Raw genomic sequence first — 18,872 nt, forward strand, 5'->3', positions numbered from 1 at the left:
TGGGATTGATCCCCACGTTGGGCTCCCTGCTCGGCAGGAGCTTGCTTCTCTCTCTCTCCTCCCTGCTCGTGCTCTCCTCTTGCTATCTCTGTCTCTCTCTCTCAAATAAATAAAATAAAATGTATGAAACGGTGCTAATTCACTTTTTTAAATGTTATTATGTTGATATATTTAATAAAGCACATGTTGCTAGTTCCTTTCTCCTCTCTGGTCAGATACCCATCCCAGCTGTTGATTATGCGAGATTTTGGCACCTTTGTGCATTGTCACTAATCATGGGCATTTCTCTAGGAGGGGCCAGAAGACGCCTGTTATCTCTACCTTGCAGAAGGGGCACAGCCCTGGGGATGGAAGAGTGACTTATCCAGAGCCTTCCAGAGTAGCTGAGAAGAGCCCATGCATTTCAAACATCTAAAACCCTCAGTCTTTCCTAGTTCTCTGGACCTGCCTACACTTTGTCCAGCACAGCAGTTCAAAATGTAGAGCTTTTTTGTAGTAGCTTGCTTAAAAGAAATGGGTTTAAGCTTTAGGTAGAGAAGTACATTATAAAGATCACCTCTAAAGGGCAAAATAAATGAATATAATTTAATTATGAGAGTAGAGAGTTAGCAAAATATATAGGAAAGCAGTTTGGAACTTGGAGCAAGTTTTACTGTTCATTTCTCAGGGAACATCTCCTTTTTGGATCTGAAAGTCATGTAGGTAATATGAAAGACAATCCATTTAATGTGATATTTTACATTTGGCTTATAACCATAAGGAGGACCAACTTTAATAATAAACTAACTCAATCAGGAACATAAATTTTACGCTACAGATAGGTGATTTTCAACTCAATCTAGACTCCATCTTCTCAGAATATTCCATGAAACTTGCCCCCTTACTTCCTTCAGGCCTTTGTCCAGATGTCAGAACTTCTCTGACCCATCTATTTCATTTTTTTAAAAAAGATTTTATTTATTTATTTGTTAGGGAGAGAGAGCACAAGCAGGGGGAGTGGGAGGGGGAGAAGCAGGTTTCCTGATGAGCAGGAAGCCCAACACAGGCTTGATCCCAGGACTCTGGGATCATGACCTGAGCCCAGAGGCGCACTCAACCGACTGAGCCACCCAGGCGTCCCATCTATTTCAAATTGCGTTAGCCTCCCTTTTCCCCAACTCCCTCATGTTGCTTCTTTCTTCTTTCTAACGCTTATCATCACTCCAAATAACACACATTCTGATTCTTTTTTCTCTCCCTTAACCCCCACATAAGACATTTGTCTGCTCTGTTCACTGCTATTTTTCCAGGCACTCAGTAGGTGGTCAATACTTGTCCAACGAATGAATAATGCCTGAGACCTTTCTGTTCCAAGGTTGGTCTTGTACTCCAGGATGCACAATGAACAATGGGCAGGGTGGGCATGTGGAAGTGTGGGAATGCAGGAATGGCTAGAAATGAGGGAGGTGCCTGTCCCGTGTGCGGGATTGGGGCCTGATAGCTACCTTGCAACGGTGGGCAGATATACCCACAAACTTCACCATGCCATCCCTCCCAGAAGCGCATTTGCTGGACTGGCCTTCACTTTTCCTATGTTCCCCTTTTCTCCTGTTAGCCGTATAATGTTTGCTTTCTGTTCCGACCTGTCAAACTCGGCTATATAGAGATGAATAATATGTCATTCATGAGTGTCTCATATAAAACAGTTCTTTTTCCTATTCTGAAAACCAAGCATAACAAAACTGGGTCGGCACAGTTGTGAGGTAACAAGGCAAGCGAACTGGAGAATTGAGGCAAAAGCATCCTCCCATCTCAGGAAGAGAATTGGAAATGTCTGGAAAGTCTTTGCTGAGTTGTGGCTACGGTTCCTGACTTGGCCAGGTTGGCAAATGCAACCAGGGCATTCGTTCAGGGTGATCAGGGGCCGAGCCGGGCTCCAGTGCTGGGAACTGCCGCGTGGAGGGGCGCGGCCACTAGCGCGCACCCGGCCCCTTTTACCTCCAGGGACCGCCGGGCGGCGGGGCGGGCTCCCGTGAGGGGCGTGTCTTCCCTGGCCCCGCCCCCGAGGCTCCGGCCTGGCCGGCCGCGAATAAGCAGGCGCGCCGCGAGGGCTCAGGGGGCAGCGACGCGAGATAAGGCGGCCTAGGGTGGCAGTGCCAGCAGCTCGGCGCCTTGGGGACCGACACCCGATCGCGCCACCGCGGGAGGAGTCCGGGTCCCGGGCCGAGGCAACCCCGGGAATGCTTTCAGGCAGCACAAACATGGCTGCGGCCGTGCGAGCTGCGAGAGCCCTGCTCCGCGATCGGCGTAAGTGAGGCTGTCGCGGCCGCCACCGCCGCCGAGGTCCCTGCGACGCCCGGGGCAGGGGGCAGGGGGCAGCGGGCAGCGGGCAGCGGGCAGCTAGCGCCGGGGTCCGCCGACCTGGGGGCTTCCGGGAGCGGCGCAGGAGGCTCCGCGCGACGGGGCGAGGGGCGCCGTGGAGGTGGGACAGGAAAGGGGTCGTCCCCTGGGAGGGCGAGAGGGGGTAAGTGGGTCATCTGGGGGCCCTGGGGCACTGCCAGGGGGGTGTCCTGGAGCACCACCGGTCAGCTGGGTGGTCATGAGCAGTGCCGGAATTTGCCAGCGCCTTAGTTCTTACCTGTAAAATCAGTAATGAGAGACACGGGGTTGTTGTGAGCATTACGGGAGAGAGCGTGAATTAAGGACCTGCCACTGAGGATGGTAACTAAGGCATCGTCGTCATCACCACGGACATCTGTCCTGAGGTTCCCTCCCTGGTGATGGAGGTCGCAGTGTGCCCACTGCTGCTGAATGGTGACTGGACACAGACCTGACTTAGTTTTTCTAAACAGTCCCACAGTTCATCAGTCTGGTGCCTACTGAGAAGGAATGGAGAGAATCCACTTTGAATTTACATATCTTATTACAGGTGCCTTTGTGAGGAAAATAATAAGGACCCAGTTTATACTGAGGGTCAGGTCACTAAGGGTACTGGAGCAAAAGGCATTATTTTTTAAGAAGAGGAAGCACAATGCCAGTAACGGGGCTGAAAGATGTATTGAGTTAATGTTTTCTTTCTTTGGCTCTTTCTGTGGCAAAATCTGACAGGTTCTACATTTGAGGTCGTAGAACAATTTGAGAAACTTTAAATGACTTGTCCAGATTATAGGTGACTAAGTGGAAGGATTCAGAAACCTAACAAGAGTGGATTTGAAGTCAATTGAATTATGGACTCTGATATTATGATGTAGTTATAATACTTTAATCATCCTTTTGAAATGAAGGAATTAACATTATCTGGGTTAGAAAAAATTGGGTAGTGTTTCTGAAAACAAATTCTGAAAGTAAAAGTGTAAAAGCAAAGTTTTACACCATGTATCAATAAGAATCAATAAGAAGCTCCCTGGTGTGGGCCACATACTGTGTATACTATATATATATTTAAATTACAAAGTTGGTAGATTAGGGGCGCCTGGGTGGCTCAGTTGGTTAAGCGACTGTCTTCGGCTCAGGTCATGATCCTGGAGTCCCGGGATCCAGTCCCACATCGGGCTCCCTGCTGAGCAGGGAGTCTGCTTCTTCCTCTGACCCTCCCCCCCTCATGCTCTCTCTCTCTCTCTCTCTCAAATAAATAAATAAAATCTTTAAAAAAAAAGAAAGTTGGTAGATTAATGAATTACTGTTTTTTGTTTTTGCTTTTTCTTTCCAAATTTTCAACACTAAGCATCCATGTCTTTCATAATTAGAAAAAATTTTCTGGAATAATAAAAAGAGTATCAGTGTTTAAATTAAGGACACTAGAACATTTTGGTGCCATACCAGAAAATAATTCTTTTTTTGAAAGCCTCCCCTCCCCAAGTGTTTATTAATAGTCACCATATAGTACATTATTTCTGTTAATTTTTAAAATGTACCTTTTTTTTTTTAAGATTTTATTTATTTATTTGACAGAGAGAGACAGCGAGAGAGGGAACACAGCAGGGGGAGTGGGAGAGGGAGAAGCAGGCTTCCCGCTGAGCAGGGAGCCTGACGCGGGGCTTGATCCCAAGACCCTGGGATCATGACCTGAGCTGAAGGCAGACGCCCAACTGACTGAGCCACCCAGGAGCCCCTAAAATGTACCTATTTTTATAAGTACCTTTTGAAATAAGCCTCATCTCTATGTGATAGAAAAGGCTCCGTATATATTTAAGTACTGTGTGCCTTTATACCCTCCTCTGCCCCACCCCTAAGCATCCAAAATATAATAATCTGGTTTTGGAGAACCAGTTGATACCCATGAACTTAAGTCACAGATAAACTTTTGATTGCTTCACCTTTTGGGTTTGTCCAGGAGTTAGGAAGTTTTGCTTTCTTTATATTCTGCATTCTTTTTCTTTCTTTTTTTTTTTTTAAAGATTTTATTTATTTATTTGAGAGAGAGAATGAGAGAGAGAGAGAGCACATGAGAGGAGGGAGGGTCAGAGGGAGATGCAGACTCCCTGCTGAGCAGGGAGCCTGATGCGGGACTTGATCCTGAAACTCCAGGATCATGACCTGAGCCGAAGGCAGTCGCTTAACCAACTGAGCCACCCAGGCGCCCCTATATTCTGCATTTTCTTACTTGTATAGCCTTTATGGTTTGTTGGCCTTCTGCAGTTCATGTCAAAAGTAGGGTTAGAATACCTGGTCTTAGTTCATAAGTGGGCAAGTCCCTGCTATTGAGTATTCTTCTTGCTTAACCACATGCATTGTGCCTGGCACTGTTCTTGGGGCTGGACATAGATTTAAAAATTTTTTCCTAATCTTCACAGCGGCCCTGCAGGGTTGGCCTTATCACCATTTTACAGATGAGTAAAGTGAGGCTTGGAGTAGTTCTTTGAGTTGTCCAAGTACTGCCACACAGCCTGTTCGGCACTATCTGGGATTTCCACCAGATCTCTCTGGCTCTGGAACACATACACTCTATGCCACACAGTGCTGTCTGTGCCTTTGGATTTCTCTTAAGCTGTGAGCTGTGTATATTCAGGAATCTCAGTTGGTCCTTTGTTTGAATAATTAAACAACTTTAACTACAAGATACAAATCGTTTCGTCAGAGTCTACTCTTTGTTTCTCTGGAGCCTTCAGATCATTAGGGGCGAGGGGTGTCATAGAGAAGTTCTTGAGAGGTGGGTCCTGAGTACAGAGGACCCGTTATTAGCAGCATTGCCCTGAGAATTTGTTCAACCACAGAGGATTGTGTAAGTGTAGGGCATGGCAATAGATCAGCAGCTTGAAAAGCTACCAGTTCCCAAATTGTCCTAGGAAGTACTAATGTACTAGTTGATGACTCTAGTCTCACCCTGAGTCCCTTCTGCCACTTCCTTTTTAAGACTCACAGGGGGAAATCTTATTACCAGCAGTCAAATCATGTAATGCCCAAATTCTATTCTGATACCCCATGGAACCCAGTATAATCTCATTCATATAAGGAATTGCAGACATGGTGGCATGATTGAGAACCTGGTTAAATCTCATGCAGTTCAGAATTGAACTTGTCTAAAATAAGATATGAGTTGGCTTGAGACTTCATTTGAGCAGAATTGAACTTCTTTATGTCAATCTTTTGCACTTCCACTTTGAGTTAATAAGGACTGTTTAGCACAAGCTCACGTAATTGGCTCTGTTGGGAATGTGCACAATATGGATAGTTGGAAATCCAAGGGTCCTGGAGATACCATTCTCCTATATCTTATAGACAGGGTAGGTGAAAAAAAATCAGAGCAGGTGTAGTCCCTGTGCTCTAGACACTTACAAATGAAGAGGGAGAGGTCACGTGTACAGTGTGGGGCACAGCAGTAACCACAGTCCCACATTGCCATCTTGAGGATCTGCTGTATAGCTTCAGTTTAATTTCACTGTATGTCGTTTAAGGATGAATATTCTTCACGCTACAAATACGTAGGGCCCATGGACTCCTCAGTTCAGGTGGCTTCTCCAGGCCCACACCTAACTCTTGTGGGGGCCAGGACAAGAGTGCAGATGGAGACCCACATATCATATGTGGGATAGCAAGCTAACAAGCTGTGAAATATGTTCTCTTCTCCACTCCTGGCGACTAGACCTTCATCACGCCCTGGAAGGGTGCACTGTTGAACTCTTCAGAGTGCCTACAGAAATGTCATGGCCTTGGGAGAGCTGCCTCTCACCTGTAGGCTTCCCTGCTTCTCTTTGCACCACCGACTCTGCCCTGCATGGTGAAGAGTCTTGTGCATGCACCCGAGTGGACACTCTAGTCTGCATGTTCAAGCTCTATTCTTGCCCCTGCAAATAGCTTCCCTTCAGGTCAAGAAATGCTTGTGCTGACGGCACCGTCAGGCCTCAGGAGGCTAGATCTAGGAAGGAGGCCTGTGCAGACCCTGGCAGTGGGTGTGGGGCTCCGGGGACAGGGAATTCTGGGGTTCTGGGTCCTGGGAGCCTGGTCAGGAATGTGAGCCATGGACTCTGGGGTCCATGAATCCTTGGCTCTGCTGACTGCGTACCCCGTGGGGGGAGCTGCAGCAGGAGGAGGGCCAGAAAGGGCCCTCTAAAGTAGAGCCCTTCCCCTTGTCAGGGTCCAAGGGCAGTGCTAGGGTTCTCAGCACTGGTGCTTTTTTTTTTTTTTTTAAGATTTTTTTATTTATTTGTCAGGGAGCACAAGCAGGGAGAACAGCAGGCAGAGGGAGAAGCAGGCTCCCCGCTGAGCAGGGAGCCCAACGCGGGGCTGGATCCCAGGACCCTGGGACCACGACCTGAGCTGAAGGCAGACGCTTAACGAACTGAGCCACCCAGGCATCCCTAGCACTGGTGCTTTAAGGGAGAAGGCTTATAGGCAGATGAGGTCTGTGCAATTGGCAGTGGAAAACTGGCTCGACTGCCACTCCCTAAATCAATGGCTCTTAGCCTGTTGGGCAAGTTTCTCGCCCTTCATATGAGCAGCATGCTGCTGCCAGTAACTTCCAGAAATGGGCAGTGGTTTTCATGAAGGATCGTGTCAGAATCTGCCGAGGCAGAGTGAGGAGGTGTGTTTCTAAAAAGGCTCCTTGCAGGTCCAGATACGCTATCCTAGGGGGTGCCCCCTGCACCCCCCGCCCCCGTCAGAGGGATTGTAAGTGCCTTTGCCCATGTGCAGAGAAATGCTGGGAAAATCAACTGTGCTACAGCATCTCTTTAAATTTTAAATCTGGGACTGATGCTCTGAGGACTTCTTCCAAAGTAATTACTTCCCCGCTAGATTTCATGCTGCTACTTTAATTTTGCCACAGTGGTGCATGGCGGCTCGAGGACCTGCCAACCATGGAGGGGCCAGTCGATTGGAGCCACGGCAGCCGCTGCCACAGAAACAGCCCAACATGGCAGAAGCCCAAAACCGCAAATTCAGCCGGGGAAGAGGTATGACTCTAATTTTAGGTACTAATAAGAATTTATTTTTGTGGATGCCAACACCAGTGAGTGGCTACAAGCAGCCTTAGGAGGAAATCTGTAGGGGAATGCTGGTATGTAAGGAGTGGGTGATATTTTCTTGGCTTTCTTTCAGTAGCTGGAAAACTGCAGGTCTCTCTCTCTCTCTCTCTCTCTCTCAGGTCTCTCTCTCTCTCTCTCTCTCTCTCACACACACACACACACACACACACACACACACACACACACCCTAAGGTTTTAAAAGTTTTTTGAAATTTTTTACAGATTAAAAAAATTTTTTTTTAAAGATTTTATTTATTTATTTGACACACAGAGAGAGACAGCGAGAGAGGGAGCACAAGCAGGGGGAGTGGGAGAGGGAGAAGCAGGCTTCCCGTGGAGCAGGAGCAGGGAGCCCGACGGGCTCGATCCCAGGACCCTTGGATCATGACTTGAGCCGAAGGCAGATGCTTAACGACTGAGCCATCCTGAAGTTTTTTATTAAAAATTTTTTTTCCAGCTTTATTGGGGTATGATTGACAAAGAAAATCCCACCAGGCTTTTGTTAAAGGACACATAGCTCATACAGTCTGCAAATCATGTAGGAATTTAGTCCTGGAATATGTCATGTAACACAAATTATATGTATTGCTGGAAATGTATTTACAAACCTAACATAATTAACCTATAAAATGTAGGTCCTGTACAGGATAAAGAATAACTAATCTGTCCAGAATTTGTGTGGTAAACTCTGCCCATTGTTTTTCACTGTTAACACAGTGAACATAATTAGAACTGACATAATATGATTTGCGATTTATTAAAGGAATAAAGTATCTGTTCCATACTTCACCCCTGCTGTTTGCTGGTGGGAGTCAGCAGGCATGGCGGGCATGGCGTTGTTGTTGGGTGTCCTCTTCCATAGCAGAAGCCACAGCTGTTCTTAAGTCTTCCTTGGTACAGACGCAGCACAAGACTCTAAAAGGCTTTTATTTAGATGAGTACACAGAAATAGCACACTTCAATACTAGCAGGGTTAAAGAAGGGAAGTCGCTGTGAACTGTTAACTCCTTGACCTTTCTTCTAGACATGATGTTCCATGAAAGCAATACAGCTATGAAAATGAATAGTCTTATTTTGTGTTTGTTTTTTTTCATTGTGTGATCCTGGGTATGTTGATTGAACACTGAGTAAACTGCGGGGGGGATAGAGCCTTAGGCAAAGTGTTGAAACCTTTTCAAGGGAGAAGTTTTAAATTTATGCTATTTATACTTTTACATTCAAACAAAGGGAACTTGACATTCAGAGCTTGGTGTCAGATGGGCTGTGTCTGGAGGGGAGGAGAGACAGAGTGACCCTTGCTAAAGCTTTGCACTTGACATTCTCGCAAAGAGGGTGTCAGACTAGGACAGCTAATGCGCCATTCATCATGCACAACACAGTTTTGAATTAAGTGCATGTGTATTTAGGTATTTTCAAATCGTGTGCATCTCTTTCATGTGTAAGATCATCATGGTTTACAAAACATGGGTTTGCAGGGCAGAGTAACATCCAATTTAAAGCCACTCTTGTTCTGAGCTCAGGTGTTATAGATGAAAAACAGTTCTAAATCTCGTTTGCACGTTGATACCCTCTGTGGCTTAGGTAAGTCTCTTAGCTTGGGGTTTCTTAACCAGTAATTTGTTAACTGGCAGCAATCCATGGAAAAATGCGCTTAATTTATTGTGAGTCACAGATTTTGAGGGTGAGAGACAGGATCTCAGAACACTGGTGGTCTAAGTAGAAAGATTAAGGGAGTATTATAGTTTCACAATATAATGAATCTGGAATTTTCAGGTATCAAGAAAAGAAAACTAAATACCAGCTTGTTAATTCATTGATAGGATTTTTGGTCAGAGGAGGTGGAAAAGTTGTAGGACAATGACCGTCTTCCAAAATAATTGCTTGGTTTAGTAAAAAGGAGAGTAAACCCCCTTCCTCTAACACAGTGGTTCTCAGTAGAGGGAGAGGGGAGCCCTCCCCTCCCACTCCCCAGATATAGTTGGCGATGTCTGGGGACGTTTTTGGTTGTCACAACTCAGGTGGGGTGTGTGCTGTTGCCATCTAGCAAGTAGAGGCCAGGATGCTACTGAAACCCTGCATCGTACAACATGGCCCTCCACAGCAAAGGATCATCCAGCCCAAAATGCCTGTAGTGCCAAGGAAGAGAAACGTTGGCCTAAGACGATGTGAAAAGTGAACCTAGTTCATCCTTATGATGGGCTCTAAATGGGAAGATCCCTGACTTCCCTGGAATGCAACATACCCGTTACCCCAGGAATTGGTTCTTATTTTGAAAATTTAGGCTGAGAACTGATTTCTCCCTCATTCCCCTGTAGTGTGTTTGCTCAAAAAAGTTTCCACCTGTATACATTTGACACACTCTGCTACCTCACATTATCACCAAATGTTAGTGTTTGTTTAAAAATTGCAATTAAACTGTCCTCGTGATCTCACTGGTTTTAGAACACGTTAGGAACAGTCTTCCAAACAAGAGCCATCTCGGCAGGATCGGCTCAGTCACTGCAGCAGTTTGAGGTGGTCTTGATACAGGAGGGTTAGAAAGTGGGACCACTCCGCATTTGTAATAATGGTGTTTTACATAAACCTCAGTCTGGTCATTCTCAGCTGCTTTATCAAGAGTGAATGGAGACTACATTCAGCCGTAAGAAGGAAAGAATACTGATTCATGCTATCACATGGATGAACCTTGAAAATTGTATGCTAAGGGAAAGAAACCAGACACAAAGGGCCACACATTATGTGATTCTGTTTCTACGAATAGGCGGATCCATAGACCCAGAAAGCAGATCAGTGGTTGCCAAGAGTGAGCAGGAGGGAGAATGAGGAATGGCTCTAGTGGGGGGGAATATTCTCTCAGGGTAATGAAAATGTTTAGGAATTAGATAGTTGTAATGGTCGCATATATTAAAAACCACTGAATTGTAGTTTGAGGTGGCAGATTTTATGATGTGTAAATTATATCTAAATTTTTACAAATGCAAAAAAAAAGGTGTAGGAATGGAAGAAACACTCCTTGTCCTTTAGTGTCCCCACTTGCAGGCTCTTTCACTGGCGTCACAGGCCTACTGTTCACAGGAACACACGGGCCTCCAGTTCTCCAGGCTCTCATCTCTGGCTCTGACCTCAGAGTTCCAAGTCTCCAGTCTTGGGCTGCTGGCGGCCACCCAAAGCATGCAAGGGGCACTTGGTCCCGCTCTGGCTCCATCTTGCGCCCTGAAGGGGTGTGGGAATGGGGAGCTCATCTTGGCCTGGCTCACATTAATCTGTGCAGGCTCCGGAGCTGCTCCAGATTTTAGAGGTTTAGAGTTTGCATAGTCCTTTGGTTTAGTTAACTTCCCCCAAACTGCTTGATTTTCTTTTTTTGCTTCTTCTGGCTCATTCAGTGCTGGACCTATTTGAATAAGTTAGAGCAATTTCTTGCAGGAATCCCCTAAGCAGTGGCTCTAGATGGAGGATGGAGAGGTGAGTGCAACATGAGACATGTACTTTATCGTAGCAGGAGACACTGAAGAAGGAGTAAAGGCAGGCTCTGGAAAAGGCAGCAGAGTAGCAAGAAATAATTCATCAGTAGTAATTTAATGTAATCATTAAAGAGAAGGGAACAGGTAAAGAATTAGAGAGGGGCTGGTATTATACTGTGGAGGTTTAAACTTCTGGGAAGCCCATGGCTTCTCGGTGTATAAGATAATTTCTGTGTTCCAGATCATGCTAAATGACTAAGTACGCTATCTATTTAATTCTCAAAACAGCCCTTTGAGGTAGTTTGCAGACTCTCTATCTTTATGGATGAAGAAACTGAAGTTTGGAGAGACCAAGTCATTTGTGTGTTCATAAGGCATTCACATGAACAGTTTTTCCAGCCTCAGGACAATTGTAGATTTATCCCTTGGCTCTCAGTCCCTAAGGAATGGGATCTTTGTTCAGGACTGACGGTTTAGTGGAGAAATGTTTCAAGCCCAGAGAAGACCAGCGTCATGGATGGAGCTCGGAGACCGAGGTCAGAGTCAGAGCTGGGGCTGTGTGGAACCGGAGGCCTGGTGTGTCCCCAGATGGGTAGCCATGGGATGCCCGTGCACAGCTCTGTAGGTCTGTACCTTTGCTTTGAACAGATTGGATGGGAGTTTGCTAGCTGAACCAAGACTGTACCCTAGAGGAGAAAAATAAAAAGTTACAAATCAACCATTGCATTTTGTTTTCTGTAGGAAGCCAAAAACTGGAATTTTAATGCTAAACATGGGAGGCCCTGAAACCCTGGGAGATGTTCACGACTTCCTTCTGAGGCTCTTCTTGGACCGAGACCTCATGACGCTTCCTATTCAAAAGTAAGACACGTCCAAGCACCTGTGCTTCTTCCTAACTTGTGCAGTGCCTCTTGCCTTACACGCACCTCAGTTCTTTAGTTTCAAAAAATAAATGGTTTTAATGCATATCTGGTAGTGGCTAGAGCAGCATTATTATTTCCTTAGGCATAAGAAGGATTTGTTATTGCAAGAATTGCAGGAGAGAGAGAAAGCAAGTTGGGGAGGGGATCCCCCTTGAGCCCTTTCCTCCCCAGAGCTCTGGAAATTGCAGTTGCCTCGACACAACTGATGTCCCTTTAAGGATGTTACAGATAGGGGCGCCTGGGTGGCTCAGTCCTTAAGCGTCTGCCTTCGGCTCAGGTCATGATCCCAGGGTCCTGGGATCAAGCCCCGCACTGGGCTCCCTGCTCTGCTGGGGGCGTGCTTTTTCCCTCTCCCACTCCCCCTGCTTGTGTTCCCTCTCTCTTTGTGTCTCTCTCTGTCAAATAAATAAAATCTTTAAAAAAAAAAAAAAAAGGATGTTACAGATACATTTGTACTTGGGACTCACTGGCTGATTAATACTCAGGGAAGCAGTGATTAGTATTCATTCATACTGTGAATATGGATGGTGACTGCCTCTTTCCTTTCATCCTTCCCTCCCTCCCTCCTTCTCTTCTCTTTTAAAATGGGTGTTTGTAATGAAAAATTTATACATGCATATGATAAAAAATGCAAATAGCAGAAAAATGTTCACTGTAAAAAGCAAGTGTCCCTTTCCCTTTCCTTGGGACTCCAGCCTTCCAGTTACCCACCTGGGAGGTTACAGATGTAACCAGAAATAGAGAAATCTGTGATTGTACAGATGTCTTTCTGGTTACATTTAGAAATAGTTCGTGCATATGCAAGCATGTACATAACTTTATTTATAGATATATAGGTCTATGTGGGCATATATATCCTCCCTGTTCTTTTCAACACAAATGTGAATGTACTTATGTACATTATTTAACACTTTGTTATTTTCTTTTTTTGAAACTTAACAATGTATCTTGGAGATTGTTCCATAACAGATTATATAGATCTGGTTTTTTGTTTTTTGTATTTTTTTTCCCCACGACTATATAGAATTGCATTGTCTGGTCATACCTCAATTTATTTAACCTGTGGCTCATGGTGGACATTTACATTGTTTACGTATTACAGTGAACGAATGACCCTGTGGTTTGCGTACATCTTTGCTCACATATGCAAATGTATCTGTGATTAATACGCATTTTCTTAAAGTAAGAGGAATATATGCTTCCTAATGTCTTCTATATCCCACTTCCTACTAGGTGTAGCATCAGGAAGTGTTAAGATAGTGGCTGGCATGCATCTAGGGTCCATGCCTGAATGTTTGGTGTCCTGAATCTTCAGGCTGTGTTGCTAGAATAACACGTGGGGCAGAGGTGGCTACTCCTCAGAGAGTGTTTAGTTTTCTCTCTCTACTTGAGGCCAAAAGAGCTGGCTGTTTGTCACTCAAAGCTTCTGTTTTTAAAGGCTTGATCTTCTTAGGCTCTTCTTACAATTTTGCTTATCTTTTCTATCAAGTAGTTTCTGAGGTTGCTAAGGTGGAATAAAATCCACTTACCTACCTGTTAAATGATTTAGTAAGCTGGCACCAATCATCGCCAAACGCCGAACCCCCAAAATTCAGGAGCAGTACCGCAGGATTGGAGGTGGGTCTCCCATCAAGATGTGGACCTCCAAGCAAGGAGAAGGCATGGTGAAGCTGCTGGATGAGTTGTCCCCGCACACAGGTACAGCGCTTCTTAATCAGTATCTCACTGGGCTTGTTCTTGCAAATTGGATATGAAGTCCCAAACACTAGTGGATGGCAGATGCGGTTCTCTGTATCTGCAGTCCTTGATCTGTGGGGGTTTCTGTATGATGCATGGTCCCTTAACTCCGTTCTTAAGGCATTATCCTTTGTCCTTGGCTGTGTAGCCTGTTATTCCTTATGTTACAGAGGAAAGAGCTAAAGATTTGGAGCATTGGTTCAAAAGGAAGTTTGAGGTGTGTGTTAAATTGAGCTAGATTATAAGGAAGAGGCCACATACCGTGAATAAAAGATGCATATCTCCTTGCCGCCGGGAAGAAATCTTTGAGAAATGGATCAGGGCTGCTGTTAGTGCCTTTCTTTCTGTGCAGACAGCTAATTAGATGAACAGAGCAGAATTGGCTAGCTCTTGTGGCAACCGTGAGACTGTAAGCAACTTTCAGCAACCATCCTCGGCTCTCAGCAATACCGGCTAGTGTGAGGCGCTAGCGGATTGCATGTGTCTGGTAACTGTCCTCTGAGAACCTCTAATGCAGAAGGATAATGTGCAGAATGAAGCACTAACTGCATGAATGAATTGTAAGTGCCATATTTAGCTGCATGCAAGACACATTCAAGATTGCAGGACACACCATTGTTCGCACACACACACACACACACACACACACACACACACGAAGCTCTGCCGGTTAATTTTAAGATGGCATCTCTTGCAGATGTGGACCAATATGAGAAATGTTAAACCAAGAAATGTGCATGTAAGGCACATGAAATACATTAATTAACAGGTACATTTTGGGGCTCCAGAATGAGGACAGGAGTGTGACACAGCGGGGAGCCTCAAGGACAGCCACCCCTCCAGGCAGGACCAAAAGCATTTTACTCTGCTCTGAGAAAACACCATTGAGTGTCACCTCAGGCTGCTCTTGGAAGCCACTGTTTCCCGTCACATACAGGGACAGAGGCTCTAGCTCAGCTCAGCTCACTTGGAAAATTGTTCAGTCATGCTTCTGAACATCGGGTGTCCTTCCTGCCTTCGCTGGTGGCTCAAGGGCATTTCTTATACAGTTCAGCCACTCGTACGCAATGTATCTTGAACACATTAGGTGAGGGAAACTTGGCTGTGCCCTACTCACACCTGCCTGATAGAGAACAAGCCCTCTAGTCATTAACAGTTTATCACGATAAAAGGTCTAGTGTGAATCAGATCTGCAGGTGCCCTGCTGTCTTCAGTGGAAAAAAAGAAATGGCAAGATGCCATTTTTGTCTGTTGATGTGGTAGGATCCATCCAGTATCCCAGCAGAGCTGTTAGCCTTGAGAAAGGAGTGCAGATGGAGGGCATCCTTCCCACCTCCCCTCTCTCTGGTGAGGCTGCTGGGTTGTCTGGATCAGACGGACCAGCCATGGCCTCGGCCTCCCGGGTTGGCTTGGAAAGAGTCCCGTGGAATGAACTAGATTTAAATCACTATCAAACATCTGATTATTTTAATATGTGGCCATCTAATACAAAGGAAGTTACATCATCGAGATTCTAGGATTATTCCCTGCTTTGGTAGGGACCAACGAATAGTAATATCCACTTCATATTTTCATAGTCAGAATTGTAAGTGATTTTTAAAAAAAAATCAGTTTATTAAGCATTCCATCTTATAGAGGCATATGAAAAAGTAAAGTCTATTATTCTTCATTATAATTTGGGGATAAGTTTAGGGTATCCATGAAGTATCATCAGCTCAGTGGCTTGCCTGTCCAGTCACTAAATCACTACTAATGTGATGGGAAATCATCTTTCCTCCTTTCTCACTCCATTCACTTGCCCATTTGGTCGCTCACGTAGCTGCTCTTTCACGCATTAATTCCCACTTCCATCCATTCTTCCATCCAGCCAACCACCAGGTATTTGTAAGCACTGACCACACTCAGGTACAGTATAGTGATGAGGGATAAAGTAGTGACTAAGTCACACCCTTACCTTCATGAAGCTGAGTTACCTGGTCATTTTCATTGAGGCAGGGAGTAAGTTGTCTTAAGGGCTACTTTTTTTTTTTTTTAAGATTTTTTTTATTTGACAGAGAGAGAGAGATCACAAGTAGGCAGAGCTGCAGGCAGAGGGAGAGGGAGAAGCAGGCTCCCCATTGAGCAGGGAACCTGATGTGGGACTCGATCCCAGGACCCTGGGACCATGACCTGAGCTGAAGGCAGATGCTTAACCGACTGAGCCACCCAGGTGCCCTTTTTTTTTTTTTTTTTAAGATCTTATTTATTTATTTGACAGAGAGAGACATAGCGAGAGAGGGAACACAAGCAAGGGGGGTGGGAGAGGGAGAAGCAGGCTTCCGGCCGAGCATGGAGCCCGATGTGGGCCTCGATCCCAGGATCCTGGGATCATGACTGAGCCAAATGCAGAGGCTTAATGGCTAAGCCACCCAGGTGCCCCTTAGGGGATACTTTTAGTTTCTCTGGATCTGGAAGGCTCGTCCAGATCCTGGTCCTGGGAGGGCTTTGGTACTGATGACCCTTTGACTTATCACTGTCCTCTGGCCCACACTTGGGACCCTCGGAGCAGGCAGGTTAAATTGTTGCTCTCTCCTACATGGTAGATGACCACCTAATGGTTTTGGCAGACCCGCTCGGGGGGTATGGTAGAGATGCTCGATAAGGCCCAAGACTGTCCACTCGGTCATTCATCAGTGGCACCCTGAGTGCCCTGCACTGTTGGATACTGCTTTTCCCAAAGTCAAAAAACATGGTTCCTACTTACGAGAAGCTTCCAGTCCAGGGAGACCGTGCGATTACAGCCTAATCTGCTTAAGGGGCAGAGAGAAAATCTTTTAAGACTTTCTGGAGAGATGCTATACAAAATGGGTAGGAAGGCCAGTGATCACACAGAATGCAGATGGAGGAAAAATGAAATAGTCTCAAGGTTTGGAACTGCTTTGGGGGAGCTTTGTGCTGAAGACCAAGATTATCAGGTGTGGCTCTGTGGCTCTGCCAGGAGCTCACCCATATTAACTAGAAAGAGGGTCTGCTACTTAATGCTTCGCAGAAGGGACCCGAGCCAGCCGTGAAGATCCAGGCCCCTCATCCCCTTCGTGTGGCTTTTCTTTTCTGCTTTCTCTGTCCCTCCCTCCAGTCCTCTCTTCCTGCTTCCTCTTCCCTTCTCATACGTTCACACAAAACCATAAAGTATACTTTTAAACTATGTTTATTTCTATTGGGAAAAAGTTCTCTTTAGGCAAAACAGTGTGGTGATTACGAACAGATAGAAATGTTCCAAATTCTCATTTTTTAGGGAAGTAGTTGTTGCTTAGTAGCTGTTATAGAAATTTCAGCTTGCACTGGCTTTGTGTAGAATTGACTTTTAAGTCATACGGTCAGTTTAACGAGGGAATGTAACTTGGAATTGGTTTCATAGGATTATACCACATTATAGGAATTGAGGGAATAGAGGAGGAAAATAGATGAGAAGTGTAACCACTTCATGAAAGCCTAAATCTCAAATACATTTTAAAAAATGATAGTTTGGTTATGTAGACTGTGACTGCTTCTCAGGAAGCTGTAAGTGCCTGCTACTCTGTAGAATAAGTCAGTTGTTCTTTACCGGATGCCTGATGGGGAGGAGCGTGGGCTCTCTTCAGATGGAGCTGGCTTCCCCCCCAGTCCTGGCTGTAGGACCTCAGGCCGATGACTACCCCAGTAAGCCTCATCTTGAAAATGGCGGTAATCACAGAACCCTACTCCTAGGATCATTGTGAATATCACATAAGATAATCACGAAAGGCATCAGCCTGGTGCATGGTACATGATAAAAATTCAATAAATGTGAGCCTTTATTATTATTCATCGTTGGCCTAGGGCTCATGATGAGCTACAACTCAAAAAGCATTATGCTATCTATTTCACACCTTTCTCTCAAAGAGTCATGTACAAGTCAGACATTTGAACTGTGGGCTGGAAATTAATGAAGTTTCACTGCTCAAAAATTCAACTCAGTCCTTTTTTTTTTTCCTTTTTCTGGTGACAGTAACCAAAGACTCTTGGCTGGGCCGGTGGCTCCAAGGGTAGACTAGGCGAGGCCAGCGAGTTGCCTTCTGGGAAACATTTGCTTCCTCAGGCTAGGCCCCGTCAGAGAGAGTACATGGCCATTCTCCGGCAGTACGGCAGTACGTTTGTGCAGGCCATCTTTAATCTAACAGTTTAGCAAGTCTTATCTGTTCCTCCCAGAGTATGTTACCCTCCCTCACTTCAAAGCAAGGTCACCACCAGCATTTATCTGCAGGGGCAGCCACTTCACCTCTCTTGTCTGCAAGATTTGAGGAACTCCCAGGCCCCAGGCATTTAGGCTGCAACTTTTCAAAGGTGGAAAGAAAATGCCAGAAGCTGGTTGGCCTGTAGCACTGGAGGATCTTACCATAGCAATCTAGTAATAGGATTGTCTCAGAAGAATAGATTAGAAGGCAAATCCCACTTCAGCCTCCGCTTAGGTCCCCCAGCTCCTCAGGCAGGGACTTGGGAGCATGACAGTTGGCAGTTTTGGGATGAACCACGTTGTAATCTTCAGTCAGTCAGTCATTTGGTCTTTGCTTACTGCATCGGGCATTCTGGTGTATTTTAACTGCAGTTCGTCATTTTACACAAGAGAACAGAAAATTGGTGGCCTAGAAGGGACAGACTGCTGAAAATGACTCTCCTTATGCCCCTTCCTTCCTCTTTTTGCAGTCCCCAGCCAGAGACTACCAGAGAAGCCTGTCCTTCCCACACACGTGCACGCCTCTCTCTCCTTCCCATGTCCGCTCCTGTCCTTGGGAACATGTGCCCCTGCTTGCTCGTTCCCCATGTCCCGTCACCGAGGCATGGTTTGTACAGACACACGAACAGTGAACACGTTACCTTTTCCTTCACTTTAGCCTAAATATTTCTTGTGGCTATTTCATGTCCCGTACTTAGTGGCAACCCCTGCTCATGCTGGGACAGTAGCAGCATCTTGGTTCTGTTATGACTTAACATTTATGTTGCGTATTCTCAGCGTCATCCCTGAGTGGGAGTTAGCTTTGTCCTATGAAATGACAGGAAACTTTCAGTTTTATGATTGTCTAAATGCCTAAGAAATTGTGTGGTGGTGGGTGCTTTTAAGATCCAGGACCAGAAGATGGAGAAGGACAAAGGAAGGTTAGGAGAAGGGGTTTGGAAGGAATACACGGGGAAGGAAGGCAAGGGTATACACCGACTTGGGCTGTTACTTCAAATCCGAATCGGTGCCTCCAATTTAAGCTTTGTTGTTGGGTTTCTGTCATCTATTAAATGAGGAGACTCATTTCAATCGTTTG

At 45.5% G+C, this 18,872-nt stretch overlaps 1 protein-coding gene across 4 annotated transcripts in view; it reads left to right on the plus strand.

The window, feature by feature from the left end:
• Positions 1-2,042: 2,042 nt before the first annotated feature.
• FECH (ferrochelatase) overlaps positions 2,043-18,872 on the plus strand; it is a 33,761-nt gene continuing 16,931 nt past the window's right edge. For 2 of the 4 annotated variants that reach the window (XM_028102932.2, XM_028102935.2), the window contains exons 1-4: positions 2,043-2,286; positions 7,244-7,370; positions 11,645-11,764; positions 13,376-13,524. In XM_028102932.2, coding sequence (XP_027958733.1) covers positions 2,220-2,286; positions 7,244-7,370; positions 11,645-11,764; positions 13,376-13,524 — 463 coding nt within the window. In that variant the 5' untranslated portion in view covers positions 2,043-2,219. The remainder of the gene's footprint in view (positions 2,287-7,243; positions 7,371-11,644; positions 11,765-13,375; positions 13,525-18,872) is intronic. The other 2 variants (XM_028102934.2, XM_088019286.1) reach the window with 2 other exon arrangements.

Source organism: Eumetopias jubatus, unplaced genomic scaffold (genome assembly GCF_037043125.1).
Source record: "Eumetopias jubatus isolate StellerSeaLion01/CBP00866 unplaced genomic scaffold, mEumJub1_p1.0 scaffold_16, whole genome shotgun sequence".
Lineage (NCBI taxonomy): Eukaryota > Metazoa > Chordata > Mammalia > Carnivora > Otariidae > Eumetopias > Eumetopias jubatus.